The 17,625-nt window shown below is 49.2% G+C and overlaps 1 protein-coding gene across 2 annotated transcripts in view; it reads left to right on the top strand.

Moving 5' to 3' along the window:
- KIF3C (kinesin family member 3C) overlaps positions 1 to 14,610 on the top strand; it is a 37,349-nt gene extending 22,739 nt beyond the window's left edge. For both annotated transcript variants that reach the window (XM_064571954.1, XM_045884225.3), the window contains 6 exons: positions 209 to 331; positions 1,486 to 1,604; positions 2,085 to 2,201; positions 11,398 to 11,506; positions 11,686 to 11,858; positions 12,100 to 14,610. In XM_064571954.1, coding sequence (XP_064428024.1) covers positions 209 to 331; positions 1,486 to 1,604; positions 2,085 to 2,201; positions 11,398 to 11,506; positions 11,686 to 11,858; positions 12,100 to 12,193 — 735 coding nt within the window. In that variant the 3' untranslated portion in view covers positions 12,194 to 14,610. The remainder of the gene's footprint in view (positions 1 to 208; positions 332 to 1,485; positions 1,605 to 2,084; positions 2,202 to 11,397; positions 11,507 to 11,685; positions 11,859 to 12,099) is intronic.
- Positions 14,611 to 17,625: the final 3,015 nt, after the last annotated feature.

Genomic DNA, 17,625 nt, shown 5'->3' with positions numbered 1-17,625 from the left:
ATGAGCTAAGAAGAAGGTTCGGAGAGGCTCTGCTGACGACGGGCAGGAGCGGGGGCTGTGGGCCATGGGCCTCTCTCTCCTTCCCGGCCTCTGTGGCCGCCGTAGAGCCCGATCCCGTGACAGGCAGCATGAGCTTGTCCCCTGAGCTCCCTTGGCCCTCCCTGGTACACGCCGCCCCACTGAGCCCCTGTGCCCTGCCTTGGCCTAGAAACGCCGTGAGCGGGAAATGCAGCAGGAGATGATGCTCCGTGACGAGGAGACCATGGAGCTCCGGGGCACCTACACGTCCCTGCAGCAGGAGGTGGAGGTCAAAACCAAGAAACTCAAGAAGGTGAGAGGCCGCAGGGGGCTGAGGGCCTGGCAGCCTCTGCCCAAGACACTTACCCACCCGAGGGGTCTGTGCTATAGGGAGGGCCCCCTTCCCCACGTTGCTTGAACCGCTGAAGCCTGAGTGACTTCGCCGGGGCTGCCGGGGTGAGGAGTGGGGGAAGGCGGGGGCCTGGTGCTGGAGGGGACGAGCGCCTCTTCTCCTGGGCCAGGCTGGGCCTGGTGGGCTGGGAAGGCCTTCACTTCCAGTCTCCTGTTGCCATCCTGACGGCGCTGGGTAACTTCCCCTGCACACTGTCATCAGTGGGTCATGGTTGGGTAGCCAGGCCCAGGACAGGAGTGTCAAAGAGGCCTGAGGAGACGCAAGCCTGAGGGAGCTTGGGAGGGGAGCCGCAGGCCCCCGTGGACGTGGGAAGGGATGAGACTGTCTGATCTCCGGAACCCTGCAAAGTCCACGGCCAGGGAAGGGCACATACAGGGACAGGAAGCAGCAAACTCCAGCCCAGATTCTGGGAAGAACCTGGAAAACCCACTGGGGCGCCGACGTGACTGGCCCAGAGCAGGCCGAGCAGAGGCCCAGCCACAGGGGCAGTTTCCAGGGACATATGTACCTCCTGGCGGGTGAGGAGCGGGACAGCAGGCTCTCTGCTGCGCTCCACACCCCCATTCTTGAGAGCCCCTAAAGAGGCAGAAGTGGGGCAGGTCACCTTCCAAACTGGCTTAGGCCCCCTACCTCCTACCCTCTCCACCCCCCCCCCCCCCCAGAGCCTGCACAGCAGTTCTGTCCTTGGGTCCTGATTCAGACTCTTCTCTTAACTAGTTGTGTGCCCTTGAGCAACTGTGTACCTGAGTCACCTCTTCTATAAAAAGAGGGTGTTGGGACTAAAAGGCCTCTCGGGTCCCTTTCAGTTTGAACATTCCACAAGGCTGAAAACAGCGGACGGGGAGCAGGTAACAGGCCCTAGGGTAGGAGGGACAGGACAGCCTGTTGAATAACCTGCCCTCATTTGTAGTGGGGCAGGAGGGAGATTCAGACCGGGGCCTCCCCCTGGACTCGGCCTGTGGAGGCCGAGCCCGCAGCGTCAAGGCCCGGGGCCAGGTGACAGGGGCCTCGCCGCCACCCTGCGTAGCCTCTGAGCGGCGCCTGTCCCCACGCAGCTCTACGCCAAGCTGCAGGCGGTGAAGGCAGAGATCCAGGACCAGCATGATGAGTACATCCGTGTGCGGCAGGACCTGGAGGAGGCGCAGAATGAGCAGACCCGGGAGCTCAAGCTCAAGTAGGGCCCCCTCCTCTTCCCATTCCTGGTCCTCACAGCCATCCCTCACTGCCTGGCCTCTCCCTGAGGGGCTTATTTCCTTCCTCAAGGCCTCATTCCAGGCGTCTATTCCCCCAGGAGTCCACATCCCTTAGGAATAGAATGTGTCTGAGGGGTGAGGACGAGGTCTAAGTTCCAGAGCTGTTTATATCTCCTCTGTTTCCTTCTCCTTCCTCTGCTCTGCCATAATGATGAGGCCCCCGAAGTGCATGCTGGGTGCTGGCCAAGAGTAACCGCTAAGACCCTGAGTCCATAGCCTTTGCACTGGAAGCAGGGATTTCAAGTTCTGTGATTGCTGTAGGGATCCTCTCTTCGTCCGACTTTCTGGTTTTTCCATCTCCGCTGCTCCCTCTGCCTCTTTGCTTCTTGCTTCACCCTTCACGTGTCCCCTGTGGTCTCTCACTCCCCAGTTCCCCATCTCTACCTCATTCCTGCTCCCAGGTACCTAATCATCGAGAACTTCATCCCCCCTGAGGAGAAGAACAAGATCATGAACCGGCTTTTCCTGGACTGTGAGGAGGAGCAGTGGAAGTTCCAGCCACTTGTGCCTGCCGGAGCGTGAGTCTCTCACCGCCTGGTCTGGGCCCACCCCAGGTTGGGGGTGGCCAGGGGCCTGAGGGGAGACGGGTAGGAAAGATGCAGATGGAGGATGGATTTCTCCAACATAGGGGTCTTCACGAAGGGTGTTCTGCCCAAAACAAAATGTCTCAGGTGCCCCGCGAGGGACCTACGGAGGGGGAGCGCATCTCAGCCTCTTGGCAATCCCAGTGAATGATAACATTTGGTCAGTCTGGTGCATATTCATTTGTCAGGTGCCCAAAACAGCAACGATAGTTAATATTTGCCTTGCTGTGTTGGGCACTGTGTACAGGACTCTCCAGACAGAAGGGAAATCAGACATGGTCAGAGCTCCCAGTCCAGTGAGGAATGCAGGGAAGTGATCAGATCAGGAAATGATAGAGGTGTGACCCAGTCTTTATAACCTCACGCAGCTCAGCTTGGTGATTCAGCATTTCCACGTGTTTCCATATAGCCTAGCTCTTAGATACAGTTTGCATCCACCGGCTCTGTATGTAGCTCCCTCTGCTGGTGGCCATGAAGAATAAGATGCTACTGAAACCCAACAGAGGGACTGCTTCCCTCAGCTGGACCACACTGTCCCTTAATTGAAAATCTGTATACAGAGCTGTTTAGGAGGCTGGATACCAAAGCACTTCCCTGGAGGTTCTTTGCTCTCTCTGTCTTAGGAATATTAATGACAAGATAGCACAAGATTCTCCCCAACACTGGGTGGGAAGCTAGCTATAAAGGTCTCTGGCTTCTCACATCAAATGCCTACTTGATCTGTCTACTGTTTAAAAGACTGACCCTACCCAGACTGATACAATGCAACTTTGTAAGTGGCAAGTTCATGAGTAGAGGACTTTTCAATGGTGTCACTTTGGACTTTATGCAAAGCTTCCAGGTGATTCTGCAAGGAAGCCAAGCTTGAAAGCCGCTGCTCTAGGGCCCTCTGCTGGAGGGAGATGCTGGTGAGGTTTCTGATCTGTCGGGTTATTGATTTTGTACTTAGAAGAGTTCCTCAATTGAAGTTTTACAGGCGCGCCTGGCTGGCTCAATTGGTAGAGTATGCGATTCTGGATCTTGATCTTGGGGTTGTGGGTTCAAGCCCCATGTTGGGTGTAGAGATCACTTAAAAATAAAATTTTAAGGGGCGCCTGGGTGGCTCAGTCGTTAAGCGTCTGCCTTCGGCTCAGGTCATGATCCCAGGGTCCTGGGATCGAGCCCCGCATCGGGCTCCCTGCTTGGCGGGAAGCCTGCTTCTCCCTCTCCCACTCCCCCTGCTTGTGTTCCCTCTCTCGCTATGTCTCTCTCTATCAAATAAATAAATAAAATCTTTTAAAAAAATAAATAAAGTAAAATAAAATAAAATTTTAAGATTTTATTTATTTATTTGATAGAGAGAGAGAGCAGGGGCAGGATAAGGGGCAGAGGGAGAAGAAGCAGACTCCCTGCTGAGCAAGAGGCTCAATCCCAGGACCCTGAGATCATGACCTGAGCTCAAGTCAGGTGCTTAACCAACTGAGCCACCCAGGAGCCCCCAAAATAAAATCTTTGAAAAGAAAAAAGTTTGGGGCGCCTGGGTGGCTCAGTCGTTAAGCGTCTGCCTTCGGCTCAGGTCATGATCCCGGGGTCCTGGGATCGAGCCCCACATCGGGCTCCCTGCTCGGCGGGAAGCCTGCTTCTCCCTCTCCCACTCCCCCTGCTTGTGTTCCCTCTCTCACTGTGTCTCTCTCTGTCAAATAAATAAATAAAATCTTTAAAAAAAAAGAAAAGAAAAAAATTTGCAGATGGAGTAATTTCTTTACATTAGATAGAGATAGGATGAGAGGCTCTGAGAAGGCATGTGTTTTTAACTTTTTATTTTGAAAAACAAGCATTGCAAGAACAGTGCAAAGAATTCCCATACCCCCTTTATCAAAATTCACCGATTGTTAATATTTTGTCACATCTTTATTAATTCTCTATCCCCTAACCATTTGAGATTAAGTTGCAAACATCTTGACCACTTACCTGTATTTTCTAAGAATGAGGACATTCTCTTCCATAACCACAATACAATGCTCAAATCCAGGAAATTTTATGTTAGCACGATACTATTATATAGGCAATATTCAGCTTGAGCCAGTTATCCCAGTAGTGTCCTTGAGGGCAAATTCCCCCTGCCTGACCTGAGCTGGCGCACGACATTTAAAGGCAATGCCTCGTGGTTCTCCTTCAGTCTGGAACTAAGAAGGGATCTTGGTTGGAGTTTTGTAGTTTCATGCTTCAGAAGAGTTTATCCATTTCTCAGAATAGTTTGCATACACTGAAAAACCATGCACAGATTTTAAAAATTAAAACAGCTATCTTAAAAGAGTACTTTAAATAATGTTTAAGAATAGATACCAGTAATAACTATTAAAAAGAAAGAAGTCCTTCAAAATCGAGATAGGTATCTTTGCTTACTGTTTCACTGTTGACTTTCCTAGCCCATTGTCTCCTGTCTCTTCTGCTTTAAAGGTGAAGCTGTGCTCTTGACATGCTCTTTGTGTGCCTCAGAAACCCCCCCGGTGGGGGGGGGGGTGCCTGGGTGGCTCAGTCGTTAAGGGTCCTGGTTTTGAGCCCCGCATGCAGCCCCCATCCGGCTCCCTGCTCCGCGGGAAGCCTGCTTCTCCCTCTCCCACTCCCCCTGCTTGTGTTCCCTCTCTCGCTGTGTCTCTGTCAAGTGAATAAACAAAATCTTAAAAAACAAAAGCAAGCAAGAAAGAACACCTCCCCCCTCCCACCCCCCACCCCCGCCCCCGCAACAGTTGGGGGCAGGACACAAGAGCTTAGTTGCCTGTGAGGCCCTGTCCCCACTTCTCTCCCTTCTCATTCCCCCCACCATCGGTCTTGCTTGAGGAAAGTAATTCAAAGAGAGAAAGATTCAGTGTTTTCCTTGCCATCAGAAAGCCTGAAAACTGATCATTTCTCAAAAGCTTCTCACTAGAGCTTACCTGTGTAATGTTTTCTTTTCCAGAACTCTTTGGGAAGAATCAGTCCCTACATATTGACTTAAACTTGCACAGAGTTGTCCCTCAACCTGCATGCAGGTTTTTGTTTTGTTTTGTTTTGTTTTAAAGATTTATTTATTTGACACAGAGAGAGAGAGAGAGAGAGAGAGAGACACTGAGAGAGGGAACACAAGCAGGGTGAGTGGGAGAGGGAGAAGTAGTCTTCCCACTGAGCAGGGGGTCCAGATGCGGGGCTCGATCCCAGAAGCCTGGGATCATGACCTGAGCGGAAGGCAGATGCTTAACGACTGAGCCACCCAGGCGCCCCTGCATGCAGGTTTTTGGGGGGTTTTTTTGTTTTTGTTTTGTTTTAGAGACAGAGGGACAGCATGGAAGGGGCAGAGGGAAAGAGAAGGAATCTTAAGCAGGTTCCAGGCCCAGTACAGTCCTATGCAGGGCTCGATCTCACAACCCTGAGATCCTGACCTGAGCCAAAATCAAGAATTGGACGCTTAACCGACTGAGCCACCCAGGCGCCCCGCCAGGCAACTCCTGAAAGATGCCCATATGCACTTATTTTGGAAGGCCACCCCTTTTTCTTTTTACTCCACTACCTCTGTGCCACCACCAGTTGATACACAAGTGAGGTGCCTTCCACCATCACAAACAATTTTGAATTAAAGTTACTTTGAAAAACCAGTTTTGCAACCAGTTCCAGCAAAAACTATTCTATAATATGACCTTTTATTTTTAGTTTCTCATAATAGACTTTAATTTTCATTTGATTTATACAAAATTGTCTTCTAAGGGTTTATATTTGGCACTGGCTGTAGCCATTGGTTTACAGTCACAAAATTCTATTTGTAACTTTAGCCCTTGGCCCTTTGCAACCCCAGCCATGCTAGATTCTTCTCAAAGGCATCATGGTGCAGTACGAAGAGACTGGACTTTGGATTTAGAGCATTCTGGATTCTAGTCTCTGCTCTGCCACTTACTTGTGGCCTGGAAAAGCTTTTTGTTTTTGTTTTAAGATTTTATTTATTTGAGGGGCAGCTTGGGTGGCTCAGTCGTTAAGCGTCTGCCTTCGGCTCAGGTCATGATCCCGGGGTCCTGGGATCGAGCCCCGCATCGGGCTCCCTGCTCAGGGGGAAGCCTGCTTCTCCCTCTCCCACTCCCCCTGCTTGTGTTCCCTCTCTCACTGTGTCTCTCTCTGTCAAATAAATAAATAAAATCTTTTTAAAAAAAAAAAAAGATTTTATTTGAGAGAGAGAGAGTGCGAGAGTGAGCGGGGTGAAGGGTAGCTGGACAAGCAGACTCCCTGCTGAGCGTGGAGCCTGGCCTAAGGCTGGGACCCTGAGATCATGACCTGCACCAAAATCAAGAATCAGCCACTTAACCAACTAAGCCAACCAGGCGCCCCAGAAAAGGTTTTTAAACTTCTCTGAACCCAAATTGCTTCACCTGTAAAGTTGGGATAGTAAATGTACTCTGTAGGATTGTTGAGGTTGAAATGGGATAATGTGTGGGAGGCTCCAGGCCACAGAAGAGATGATCAATAAAAGGTTGCAATCATACCAATAGGCCAATGTTATAATTACAGGGACTCCAGAGAAGCCAATTTGCCTTCATCTCTTAGAAGTGCCAGAGAAGGGCAGTTTGGTTTACTGTTTTTGTTTTAGATTGCGATTTTTTTATTCAGGCTGTCTCCAAGTTTAGAGACAGAGCATTCCTTGCTCTAAATAGAATCAAGATAGTTAAACTGGTTTCGTGATAGAGGCGAAGTTTACCTCAGTGAGAACATTCTCAGCTCTGGGTTGAGTCCCTAGCATGATTCACAGGTCTGTGACAACTGAGTTGAATCAAACCGGGAGAAGTCGCAGCCTCCCCAGGCAGGGTAGGGCAGTGTGGAGGGAAAGAAAAAAGTAAGCAGAGGAGCACCTGACTCTGGATTTCCGCGTGGGTCATGATCTCAGGGTCCTGGGATCCAGTCCCGCTCTGCACTCAGTGGGGAGTCTGCTTGAGGATTTTCACTCTCTCCCTCTTCGTCTGCCCTCCCCCTGCTTGTGTTTTCTCTCTCTAAAATAAATGTAAAAATCTTAAAAAAAAAAAAAAAAAGAGTAAGTAGACATGCAGGGGAATGCTGCAGGGTGGACAGCAGGCCTGTAGGGACAGAGGGGCCAGATCGCAGAGACAAGTCAGGCACACTGTGGCAGGTGACTGGGAACGACCTGGAAGGAAAACTCACCCTATGATGTAGGATGCCAGTTTTCAGCACAGAGGAGCAAAAGGGGGAGATCAGACAGCCAATAATAATGACATTGGGGTCGGCCCCTAAGACAGAGAGCTGAGAGATCACTTTTTAATATTAAGGGGGGAAGATATATTGTGATAGCAGCCAGGGTGGGTCATATGACATCTTGGGCTCTGCTCAGCCCGAAACTACTGTGGGTCTCTGCTGGGAGGGGCAGATCCGGGCAGAGCCAGGCCCCTGCTCTGGGCTGTCGATCACAATCGGCTTGCTAGAGAGAGATCAATCATGGAAAGTAGGCCTGGGGCAGAAGAGGGAGTGGATGGGAAGTTTGGTGTCCCAATTACAGACTCCCCTCCCCCAGCCTCTTCTTCCCGCATGCCACTCAGAATAGCCCTGGCATCTTTACTGGGTCAGGCTGCCAACTCACAGTGACCCACTGCTCCGCTCGCCCAGCCCTGTCCCCCGGTCCTATTCTCAGAGCTCGCAGCCTGGCGGGGTGCGCTCCTGCGAGACAGTACAGCATCCTAAAAAGAGTATTTGGGCAGGTCCAGTTCCGAGTGTCTTCCTAATCGGTCGACCTGAGGAACAAAAGGCATTTTGCTTGTCTGAGCCTCAGGCTCCTTGTCTGCCCGTCTACACCTCGGGAGGTTGTGGCAAAGTTCAAACGGGATGTGTAGACGCAGCTTACAAATGATAGGGGGTGATGTTACTAATTTCCCCCTCTCCCCTTGAGTTGTGCCGGCCTGCTGTGCGTTTGCACAGCCTCCCATGCCCCCCACCCCCCTCCTCCCCCCTCCTCCCCCCTTCTCCCTTCCCCCGCCCCAGGGGCCACACAGGCCCAGAGGGAGCTGGGGCTTCTACAGTGTCATCCTTCCCTGTTTTTATCCATAAAGTGGGCTCGAAGGGACCCCCTAGGTGGGGTCCAGCACTCTTTTGTGTGCTTGAAAAAATGAACCACAAGAATGGCGTTTCTCGGTACTCTGCTGCAGAAGGCAGGCACTGTTCCATTAGCCCCTGCACTGCTCTGCTCCTTCCACTCGTCAAGGACAGGATGTCCTATCTGTGAAGTACTCGGCCTGTTTCTTCTCTTCTGTCTTCTGTCTGCCTTTTGGCTTTTTTTTTTTTTTTTTTTTTTGCATTGCTCCTTTGTATCCCTGCTTGAAATTAGCAAGTTGAATCAAGAATAAATAATCATCACAGCTGCGGGGCAGGGGTGTGGGGGGGTGTGGGGTGGTGTTTGAGCCTTTGCCGTGTGCTGTGCTAAGTGCTTGTCTTGCTTCATCTCAGCAGTTCTGGGTGACTGGAGCGGGGAAGGGGGGGCGTGGGGGGGGTGTCATAGCTGAGTCTCAGAGGTAGCTGGCCACTTCCCAAGGTAACAAATCTTTAAGGGGCAGAGCCAACATTCAAACTCAGATATGTCTTACTCTAAAACCTGTGTTAATTTGTTTTAGTGCAAATAGTTTCTTGATTTCTTTCCTATCTTTGTTTGTTTTGGATAATAAATGCAATACACCACACTCATCAAATTGCTGAAAGGAAGAAGGCTGATATTCTGTGAGTTGGCTAGGATGGAGAGCAATGGAAGCTTTCATACATATAACCGCTTTGAAAAGCAATTTGACAATACCTAGTAAAGTTGAAAAGGTACATACCCTACAGTGGAACCATTCCATTCCTAGATATATACCCCAGGGAAACTGTTGAATATGTACTTGAAGATACCTGTACGGAAATGTTCACTTGAAGATACCTGTACGGAAATGTTCACAACAGCACTGTTTATGTTTTTATTTTTTTAAGATTTGATTTATTTGACAGAGACACAGTGAGAGAGGGAACACAAGCAGGGGGAGTGGGAGAGGGAGAAGCAGGCTCCCCGCTGAGCCGGGAGCCTGATGTGGGGCTCAACCCCAGGACCCCGCGATCATGACCCAAGCCAAAGGCAGACGTTTAGCCAACTGAGCCACCCAGGGGCCCTACAGCACTGTGTTTAATAGAATAAAAAAAAAAAATCAACCCAGGTGTCCATCAACAAGATAATATTATACATATACATATATATATATGATATATTGCAACCTTAAAATAGTTCATATAAGCAAACTTTAGTAATCTAATCTAGAGCTACATGGATAAATCTAAAAAAAAAAGTTTGTTGAGCACAAAAAATATGCAGTATGTATACCACATAGTTCAAATTTTAGAAATAGGCATACAAATACCCATGTATATTGTTTATGAATATCCACATATATAAGTAGCTAAACACATGCACTGTGTTGATTAGCACCAAATTCAAGAGAGTAACTTGGGGGGAGGGGGAAGATAGGAGTTTTAAAAACTGCCTACATTTTATTTCTTAAAAAAAATTTTGGTGTAGGGGCGCCTGGGTGGCTCAGTCGTTAAGCGTCTGCCTTCGGCTCAGGTCACGATCCCAGGGTCCTGGGATCGAGCCCTGCATCGGGCTCCCTGCTCAGGGGGAAGCCTGCTTCTCCCTCTCCCACTCCCCCTGCTTGTGTTCCCTCTCTCACTGTGTCTCTCTCTGTCAAATAAATAAATAAAATCTTTAAAAAAAAAAAAATTTTGGTGTAAGTATAACAAAATGTTAAACAGATGATTTGACAAAGCTGAATGGTAAGTTTACATATATATTATTTTCTATACTTTTCTGAATGTCTGAGATAATTAGATATAAAGTGATATATTTTCATTATAAAAAAAAGTTCAGATTTTGCAGAGGAGCATAAAGATAATAAAAGTTACCTGTAATCAAACCATCCAAAGATAGTAACTATTAACATTTTGTTGAACATGCAGACTTTTTTCTTAGCTCTTACATTAAAATCTGTGATCTATTTTGAGTTAATTTTTATAGATGATACAGGGTAAGGATCCAACTTCATTTTTTTGCCTGTGGACATCCAACAATTGTCCCAGTACCGTTTGTTGAAGAGACTGTTCATTCCCCATTGAATGGTTTTGATACCCTTATAGGAAATGAACTGATTGTAGATATAAAGATTTATTTCTAGGGCGCCTGGGTGGCTCAGACGGTTAAGCGTCTGCCTTCGGCTCAGGTCATGGTCCCAGAGTCCTGGGATCCAGTCCCGCATCGGGCGCCCTGCTCCTTGGGAGCCTGCTTCTCCCTCTGCTTCTCTCTCTCTCTCTCTGTCTCTCATGAATAAATAAATAAAATATTTTTTTAAAAAAAAGATTTATTTCTAGACTCTCAATTCTACTCCATTGATCTATATGTCTGTCCTCATGCTAGTACTACACAGCCTTGATTACTGTAGGCTTTGTGTTAAGTTCTGAAACTGGGATATGCAAACCCTCCAACTTGGTTCTTTTTCAGGATTATTTAGGCTATTTTGAGACCCTTGCATTTCAAGCTTGATTTTTTAATCATTAAGATTTTTATTTATTTATTGGGAGAGATAGTGAGAGAGAGAGAGCATGAGAGGGGGAGGGTCAGAGGGAGAAGCAGGCTCCCTGCCGAGCAGGGAGCCCGATGCGGGACTCGATCCCGGGACTCCAGGATCATGACCTGAGCCAAAGGCAGTCGCTTAAACAACTGAGCCACCCAGGCGCCCAATCTTTTTTTTTTTTTGTACTAACTTTTAAGAAGAAAAATGAAAAGAGGAACCACTAATCACCAATGGTTTTGCATAGTGTGTGAAATCAGCATATGAATCTGAAAGCTAAAAGAAGATTGGATTTCCTTTCTTCATTTCAGCCCTTAATCAAACCTTTTTACTGTGGAAAAAAAAACAAGAGTAAAGAAATATATGCTTTCTTGTGTTATGATAGTTTTTAGTTATCCAGCTGAATTAGAAGAAATGAGAAGAAAATTCCTGTGAACCATCTACAGAGCCTCCTGCCTACTTTGAACGATACTTAATTCTTCACGATATCATTTTACCCATCTTCAAAAGAAATCCACTCTAATATAGCCTCTTCCCCACAGCAATAACAGCCAAATGAAGAAGCGGCCAACGTCTGCCGTGGGCTACAAGAGGCCCATCAGCCAGTATGCTCGGGTTGCTATGGCAATGGGGTCCCACCCCAGGTACAGGGTAAGAAGCTGGGAAATAGAAGGGGGGAAAGGAGAGAGAGCCCAAGGGAGGCGATGCTCGTAATCTCTGCTTGCTCTTCCTACCTCATCACCTTTGCTATAACCCAATATTTACTGAGTGCCTAAGACGTAGCATCATCTGCACCACTGCTCACGTCTGGTCTGACGTTCCCGCCACAGGCTGAAAACATCATGTTTCTGGAGTTGGATGTGTCCCCTCCAGCTGTCTTTGAGATGGAGTTCTCTCATGACCAAGACCAAGACCCCCGCGCGCTACACATGGAGAGGCTCATGCGCTTGGACAGCTTTCTGGAAAGACCTTCCACATCTAAAGTTCGAAAGTCCAGGTCCTGGTCAGTACCACTGTGGTCAGAGTGGGCAGTGGACTTAAGAGGCAGGGAGACCGTATGAGCTGGTTGAGGCTGAAGAGGGTTTGGGCTGTACCTGCGAGGCATTAAGGGCGGGGGGGTAACTGGGGGTCGTCGGGGAGGAGTTCCCACAGCAACAGGATGAGGGAAAAGCAAGTCCTCACTTTTCTGTTTCCTGCTGTTTCCCAACCTCCCCATTCACCCACCTCATCCCGACCCTCTGCAGGTGCCAGAGTCCTCAGCGGCCTCCACCCTCTACCGCACAGGCCTCACTGGCCTCCGCTGCCCAGCGCCCCACAACAGTGCTAGACCATGAGTGACAGCCTTCAGTCAGGCTGCCCATCCAAGAGCCTCCTGGGATGGGGAGCCAACCCCGGATCATCTCACCTGCCGCTCAGTGTGCGTGCGTGTGTGTGCATGTGCGCGTGCGTGTGTGTGAGGGGGTGAGAGTCTGGCAGACCGTGCGCCGGCCTGCTCCTCTTAGCCTCCTTTATTTAATTAATGTTATTTATTTGTGGAGCTCAGTTGTGGGGGGAGATGCCCTCGCCTGAGCCCGCCGTGATCACTGCATAGCCTCCATTCCTTCTGACTTTAGGACCCCCACCCCATGTCAGACCTCAAGCTCCTCCCGGTCAGCTGCTTCCAGAAGGGAAGGTAGCCAGTGCCTGGGAAGAGAATACTTTTTCTCCCTGTCTCACTCCATAATCCATCTCCTCCTGCGCTGACGGTGAGCAGTTCCTAAGCACTTTCTGGGACTAGAAAAATGCTAGATGCCCACAAAGGACCAGAGATGTCCTGCCAGTGTTGGGCCTGTGCTCCCAGTGGAAAGAGCCCTACACTTCACTTTCTGGAACTCAGATAACCTCTTTTGGCCTCTTGGGCTCCTTTTCAAGGACTTACATGACCTCACCGACGCAGCCCATGCTCTTCGGCTTTGGCAAGAACTCGTGGCTTACCAAACTCTGCTTCCTGGCCACCTTCCCGACCTTTGGATGGGAATTGTGAGCCAGACGGTTGCTGCCTCCTCAGGGCCTGCAGAAAATGAAACAGTAGTGGAGACAACATGGACAGTCATCACAGGAAGTCCCTTCTCTGAGTCACTTTGTTTCTGTCCCCTCGGAGAAGTAACTTGGGTCGACAAGTGATCAAGCCAACTGCCCATTTTTGAGATGCTGCTCCTTCCTGCTTTGGTCATTTTCCTCTGCAGCTGCCTGGATCCCAGCTCATAGTGGGAGGAATCAATGTCATTCTCCCCCTGGCTACGCAAAGGTATTGGAATCTGTTGCTTGCCCCTTCATTTGGCACAGGCGACAGACCCAGGCACAATCTGGCAGCTTTGCTTCTTACTCCTGTTTCTGCATCACATTTGTTGAGCACTATTTTGTTGAGAACGGATCCTTTCTTCAGCATTGTGAAAATTGGTCCCTAGGGAAGTACTCCCCACCTCCTTTTGTGACATCCCAAGATGTCTCCAGGTATCTCAAGTAATAAGTAAATTTCTACCAAAAAAAAAAAAAAAAAGGAGAGAGAGAGAGATGAATTTGCATTGATTTACTTTTTAAGTGTGTATTTTGGTAGAGGAGTGAAGAGGTAATCATGAAAGAAACAAGTGATTTAAGATCTCAAAATGCCCTAATAGTGGGAATCTCTGGTTCCCAGAAATATAAGGATTTTAGTCATTGGGAGAAAAGCATGAAACTGATGGAGCTGCTTGAATTTGGTGAGTGGGAGGTGGGGGCGGGGGGTGGGGGCTGATTACCTGGTTCTTCTCTTTCCATCAGGAAGTGGACCCTTCTTGCACAGTCCAAGTTCTGCTCTAAGGACCAAGCTATGGTCTGGTTTAATTCAATGATGCTGTCATTTCTGCCATAGTTACTGGACTAGATGGTTGGACAACTCAATTGCCATTTACTCCTGTCCTTCTAGGAAGTATCATTCTTCATCAGAGCCCAAGAGATTATTTGAGACTCAGGATTCAGATCAGAGGTTTGGCTGTGTCTGGGACAGGAATTATGCGTAGAAATCCCCCAGGTGGCCTGGGCACCGGGGGACTTCATGCCTACATTGAGCAACCTCTACTGCTGACCTTTCTTGTTTGTGGATGAAACAGCACGTGTCACCCCCATTCATCACTTGGACACATCGACTCTGCATCATCTGGTCACTTGACCCTCACAGTCTTAGAGCACAAAGTACCCAGTTCCACCACCCCCAGTCTGAGGGCTGGGCCCGCGGTGTGGCGGAGGAGCTCTTGCCTGCGGCTTTGTGTACGTGTGTTACGTGTGTTTGTGTGTGCGTGTTTGTGTGTGTGTTTACCTCCACTCTACACTCGGGGGACACTCTACACTCGGTGTAAGATATGCTGGGAACAGGACCACCGAGGCGGTTGGATCTGTCTCTCTGTCTCTCTCCTTTCCCTTTTGATGTATCAAACATTTGATTGACAAAGTGAAGGCCTTGAGGAGGACCAAATTTCCATGTCTGTTGCTATGGTCTTTATTTAGGACAACAGTGAATGCAGTGGCCCATTCTTGTCACTCTATACATATGACTATACGGGGACATATGTAATATATAAATATATATAAAAAACCGTCACCCTCCGTCTCCTTGGCTTCAGATGAGGCCACTCTGTTGAGCTGAAATGCACCTGCAGCCTGGTGCCGCCTGCAGCCCGCAGCCCAGCCCTGTTCAAATTAACACAGTCGATAATAAAGGAATGAGTATCGTCACAGAATCGCTTGACTGCCTTCTCTTCCCTTTGTTCTTATACTCTCCTATGCACTTTCTCCTTTCTCTCTCTGCCTTGTTTTTCCAAGAGGGGTGGGAGAGTACTTGGAGCTCAGCGGCTGCTATCAGGACCTTGGGGAAGAACGGGCTGCTTAAAAGGGACTCGTGTGCGCAGGAGGGCTGAGGGGCAGGTCCCAGGCTCTAGCGCGAAGTCTGTGCCAGACCCATGGCAATAGCTGTTCGTGTTCCGGGCGAACGGTCCCCACCCCGTTCGTTCTGAGCTATTAGCAGATGTCCAAACAGCCTAGATGTCCAGATGAGCTGTCGATATCCTTTGACAGCTCTGCTCCTCCATTGATCAGCCAGGAGAGATGAAAGCGGGTAATAATGTGTGTAAAGCACAGAGATGTGCCCGGCACATGGTGGGCACCGAATTAAAACAGTTTCAAAGACTAACGTCCCATTCGGCTCTATTCCCAGGGCTTCTTCCCCTCCCTCTGGGTTCTGGCTGTTGGTTCCCTGGAGCAGGGAGATCTTATGGGAAATGAAAAGTAGTTCCTGCTAACAAACAAACAAACACAAAGCCCCTGACTCCCAGGGGAGTGCTGTGGTCGGCCCGGTGCACGCAGCAGGTTTGGACACCGGACGCTTCTCCTGGAGGGGCTCCCTGCCCCGACGGCCAGGCCTGGAGGGACTCTGCTATTTGAGATCTGCCAGGTGCTGGGTCAGGTACTTGCCCCATGCACACCCACTTCATCCTCCCACGTGGAAGGTATTGTCACTGGTTTACAGACGGGATTTAGGAAAATGAACTAACTAGGCTAAAGACGTGAGGTTAGCGACGAGGCTGGGTTTCCCCACTCTGACGCCCGTGTTTTTTCCTTCTGGGCCACCCCTCGAGCCCAGCCATACCTTAAGAAAACTGATGGGCACCCTGTGTGTTTTATAGGTAGTGAAGGCCAGGGACAGAAGGGCAGTGGTCAGAAATAAAGCCAGATCTTCAGAACCTGAACGTAGAGGTCTTCTTTCAAAACCACTCGTGGGCGCCTGGGTGGCTCAGTCGTTAAGCGTCTGCCTTCGGCTCAGGTCATGATCCCAGCGTCCTGGGATCGAGTCCCGCATTGGGCTCCCTGCTCCTTGGGAGCCTGCTTCTCCCTCTGCCTCTCTCTCTGTCTCTCATGAATAAATAAATAAAATCTTTAAAAAAAAAAAAAAAAAAACAACCACTCGTTTCTCCTGTTAGCAGGTGAGGTCACTTGTATGGCTGACATTGGTGGTTTTCTAGAGCTTCACAGAAAGCCCAGAGGGTAGGAACTCTCCCTTGGCCCCCAGGGCTTTTGTTAACTGTTTGTTGATAAAGAAGCTGCCATGTTTCACTTCTTCCTCCAAGGCTGGGCACCTGATCTCCAGAGGCTGGTGTGTGTGTTAGTTGAAACTCTTGGCCGCTACTAAAGATTCATTTAAGATGGCCTGAATGAAAAGCGTGCCATGGACCCCAAGGGCAAGGACAGAACCACTCCTCAGAAATAATCGAGTACCAGGGACTCAAACACCACAAAGACCCTCTCTAGCTCACCGACCTTCTTTCCGTTTGGGGTTCGTACTCTTTCCTCGGCTACTCCAGTCGTGATGTAGAAAACACATCTGCTAGCAGCAGCTAACCCAGAGAGACTTCGAATCTCAGTCCCGGTGCCAAATTCATGGGAATGTGATCCCAATCCAGTGGTTTGGGTCAGGTGGGTGAAACATGATATCTGACCAAGACCTTCGAAAGTTCTGCTGCTGTAACCATGTGTATGGAGGAAGGGTGGAAATAAAGATTTTTCTCAAGAAAGATGGTGGGGGTAGCCGTGGGGATGGAGTATGCTCTGCACAGCCAACAGAACAGCCGTCCGTGACCAGTGCATCCGTCACCCACGATGGCTTAAGAAAGGTTGCCCTGGGCTCATCCTATTATCCTGGCTATTTTTCTTACAACGTGGTCCAAGGCTCACCTGCATCAAAATTAACACCCTCAGAGAGTCTACTTCATTAGGTCGAGGATAGATCCATGGGGTAGACGCTATAGGTTGTCTTTCCAATATCCGTTCTTCCTTTCTTCCTTGACAAAAATTGTTCAAGGAGAGCAGTGTACCCAACTAAAAATAATCATATTCCTAGACTCTCCAGCAGCAACAGGTGGCCATGTGACATGGTTTTAGTTCCATGTGACATGGAAGTCGGTTAGGAATTTCTGGAAATGTTTTTCCTCTTCCCCTTTCTTCTTCCTTCCTAAAACTCACATGTACCTCCTAGAAGTGCATTCTGTCATTGAACAACCATTTATTGAGCACCTGTTAACCCATATGTTCATCCCAGGCATTGTTCTAAGTGCTGGGAATACAGGAGTGAATGGAATAAACAGAAGCCCCTGCCCTCCCCCCCCCCTCCGCCTCCTGCTTACACTTTAGGGTGGGGAGAAAAAGACATTGAACAAGAAAAACACATTGCATGTCAGATGGTGATAGTGTGAGCAGAGAAGGGAGACCGGGGTTTCCCAGATGGTTGGGGTGTGGCGGGAGGAGTTGCAGGGTTTTTTTGTTTTTTTGTTTTTTAAAGATTTTATTTATTTGACAGAGAGAGAGAGAGAGAGGGAACACAAGCAGGGGGAGTGGGAGAGGGAGAAACAGGCTTCCCGCAGAGCAGGGAGCCCGATGCGGGACTCGATCCCAGGACCCTGGGACCACGACCTGAGCCGAAGGCAGATGCTTAACGACTGAGCCACCCAGGCGCCCCTGGAGTTGCAGTTTTAAAGCCTTTACTAAGAAGGTGATATTTGAGCAAATTTCTGGAGGTACGGAAGTGGACTCCAGGAGAGGAAAGCAAATGCAAACCTCACGGGTGGGAGTATGTCAGGCTTGTTCAAGGAACAGCCACCATATTCCCACCCTGAGGCTGCGAGCACAACATGTAAAGGCTGACGGAGAGGAAGACATGGAGAACCAAGTTCCTGATGACCTTTGTGCTGCTCTACCAGCCTGGG

The sequence above is a fragment of the Mirounga angustirostris genome, unplaced genomic scaffold, assembly GCF_029215605.1.
Source record: "Mirounga angustirostris isolate CCGP_5_RB_7025 unplaced genomic scaffold, mMirAng1.0.hap1 SCAF_10, whole genome shotgun sequence".
In the NCBI taxonomy this organism is placed as follows: Eukaryota; Metazoa; Chordata; class Mammalia; order Carnivora; family Phocidae; genus Mirounga; species Mirounga angustirostris.
Note: the sequence above shows the minus strand (reverse complement) of the source record. Positions and strands in the feature narration are given on the sequence as shown.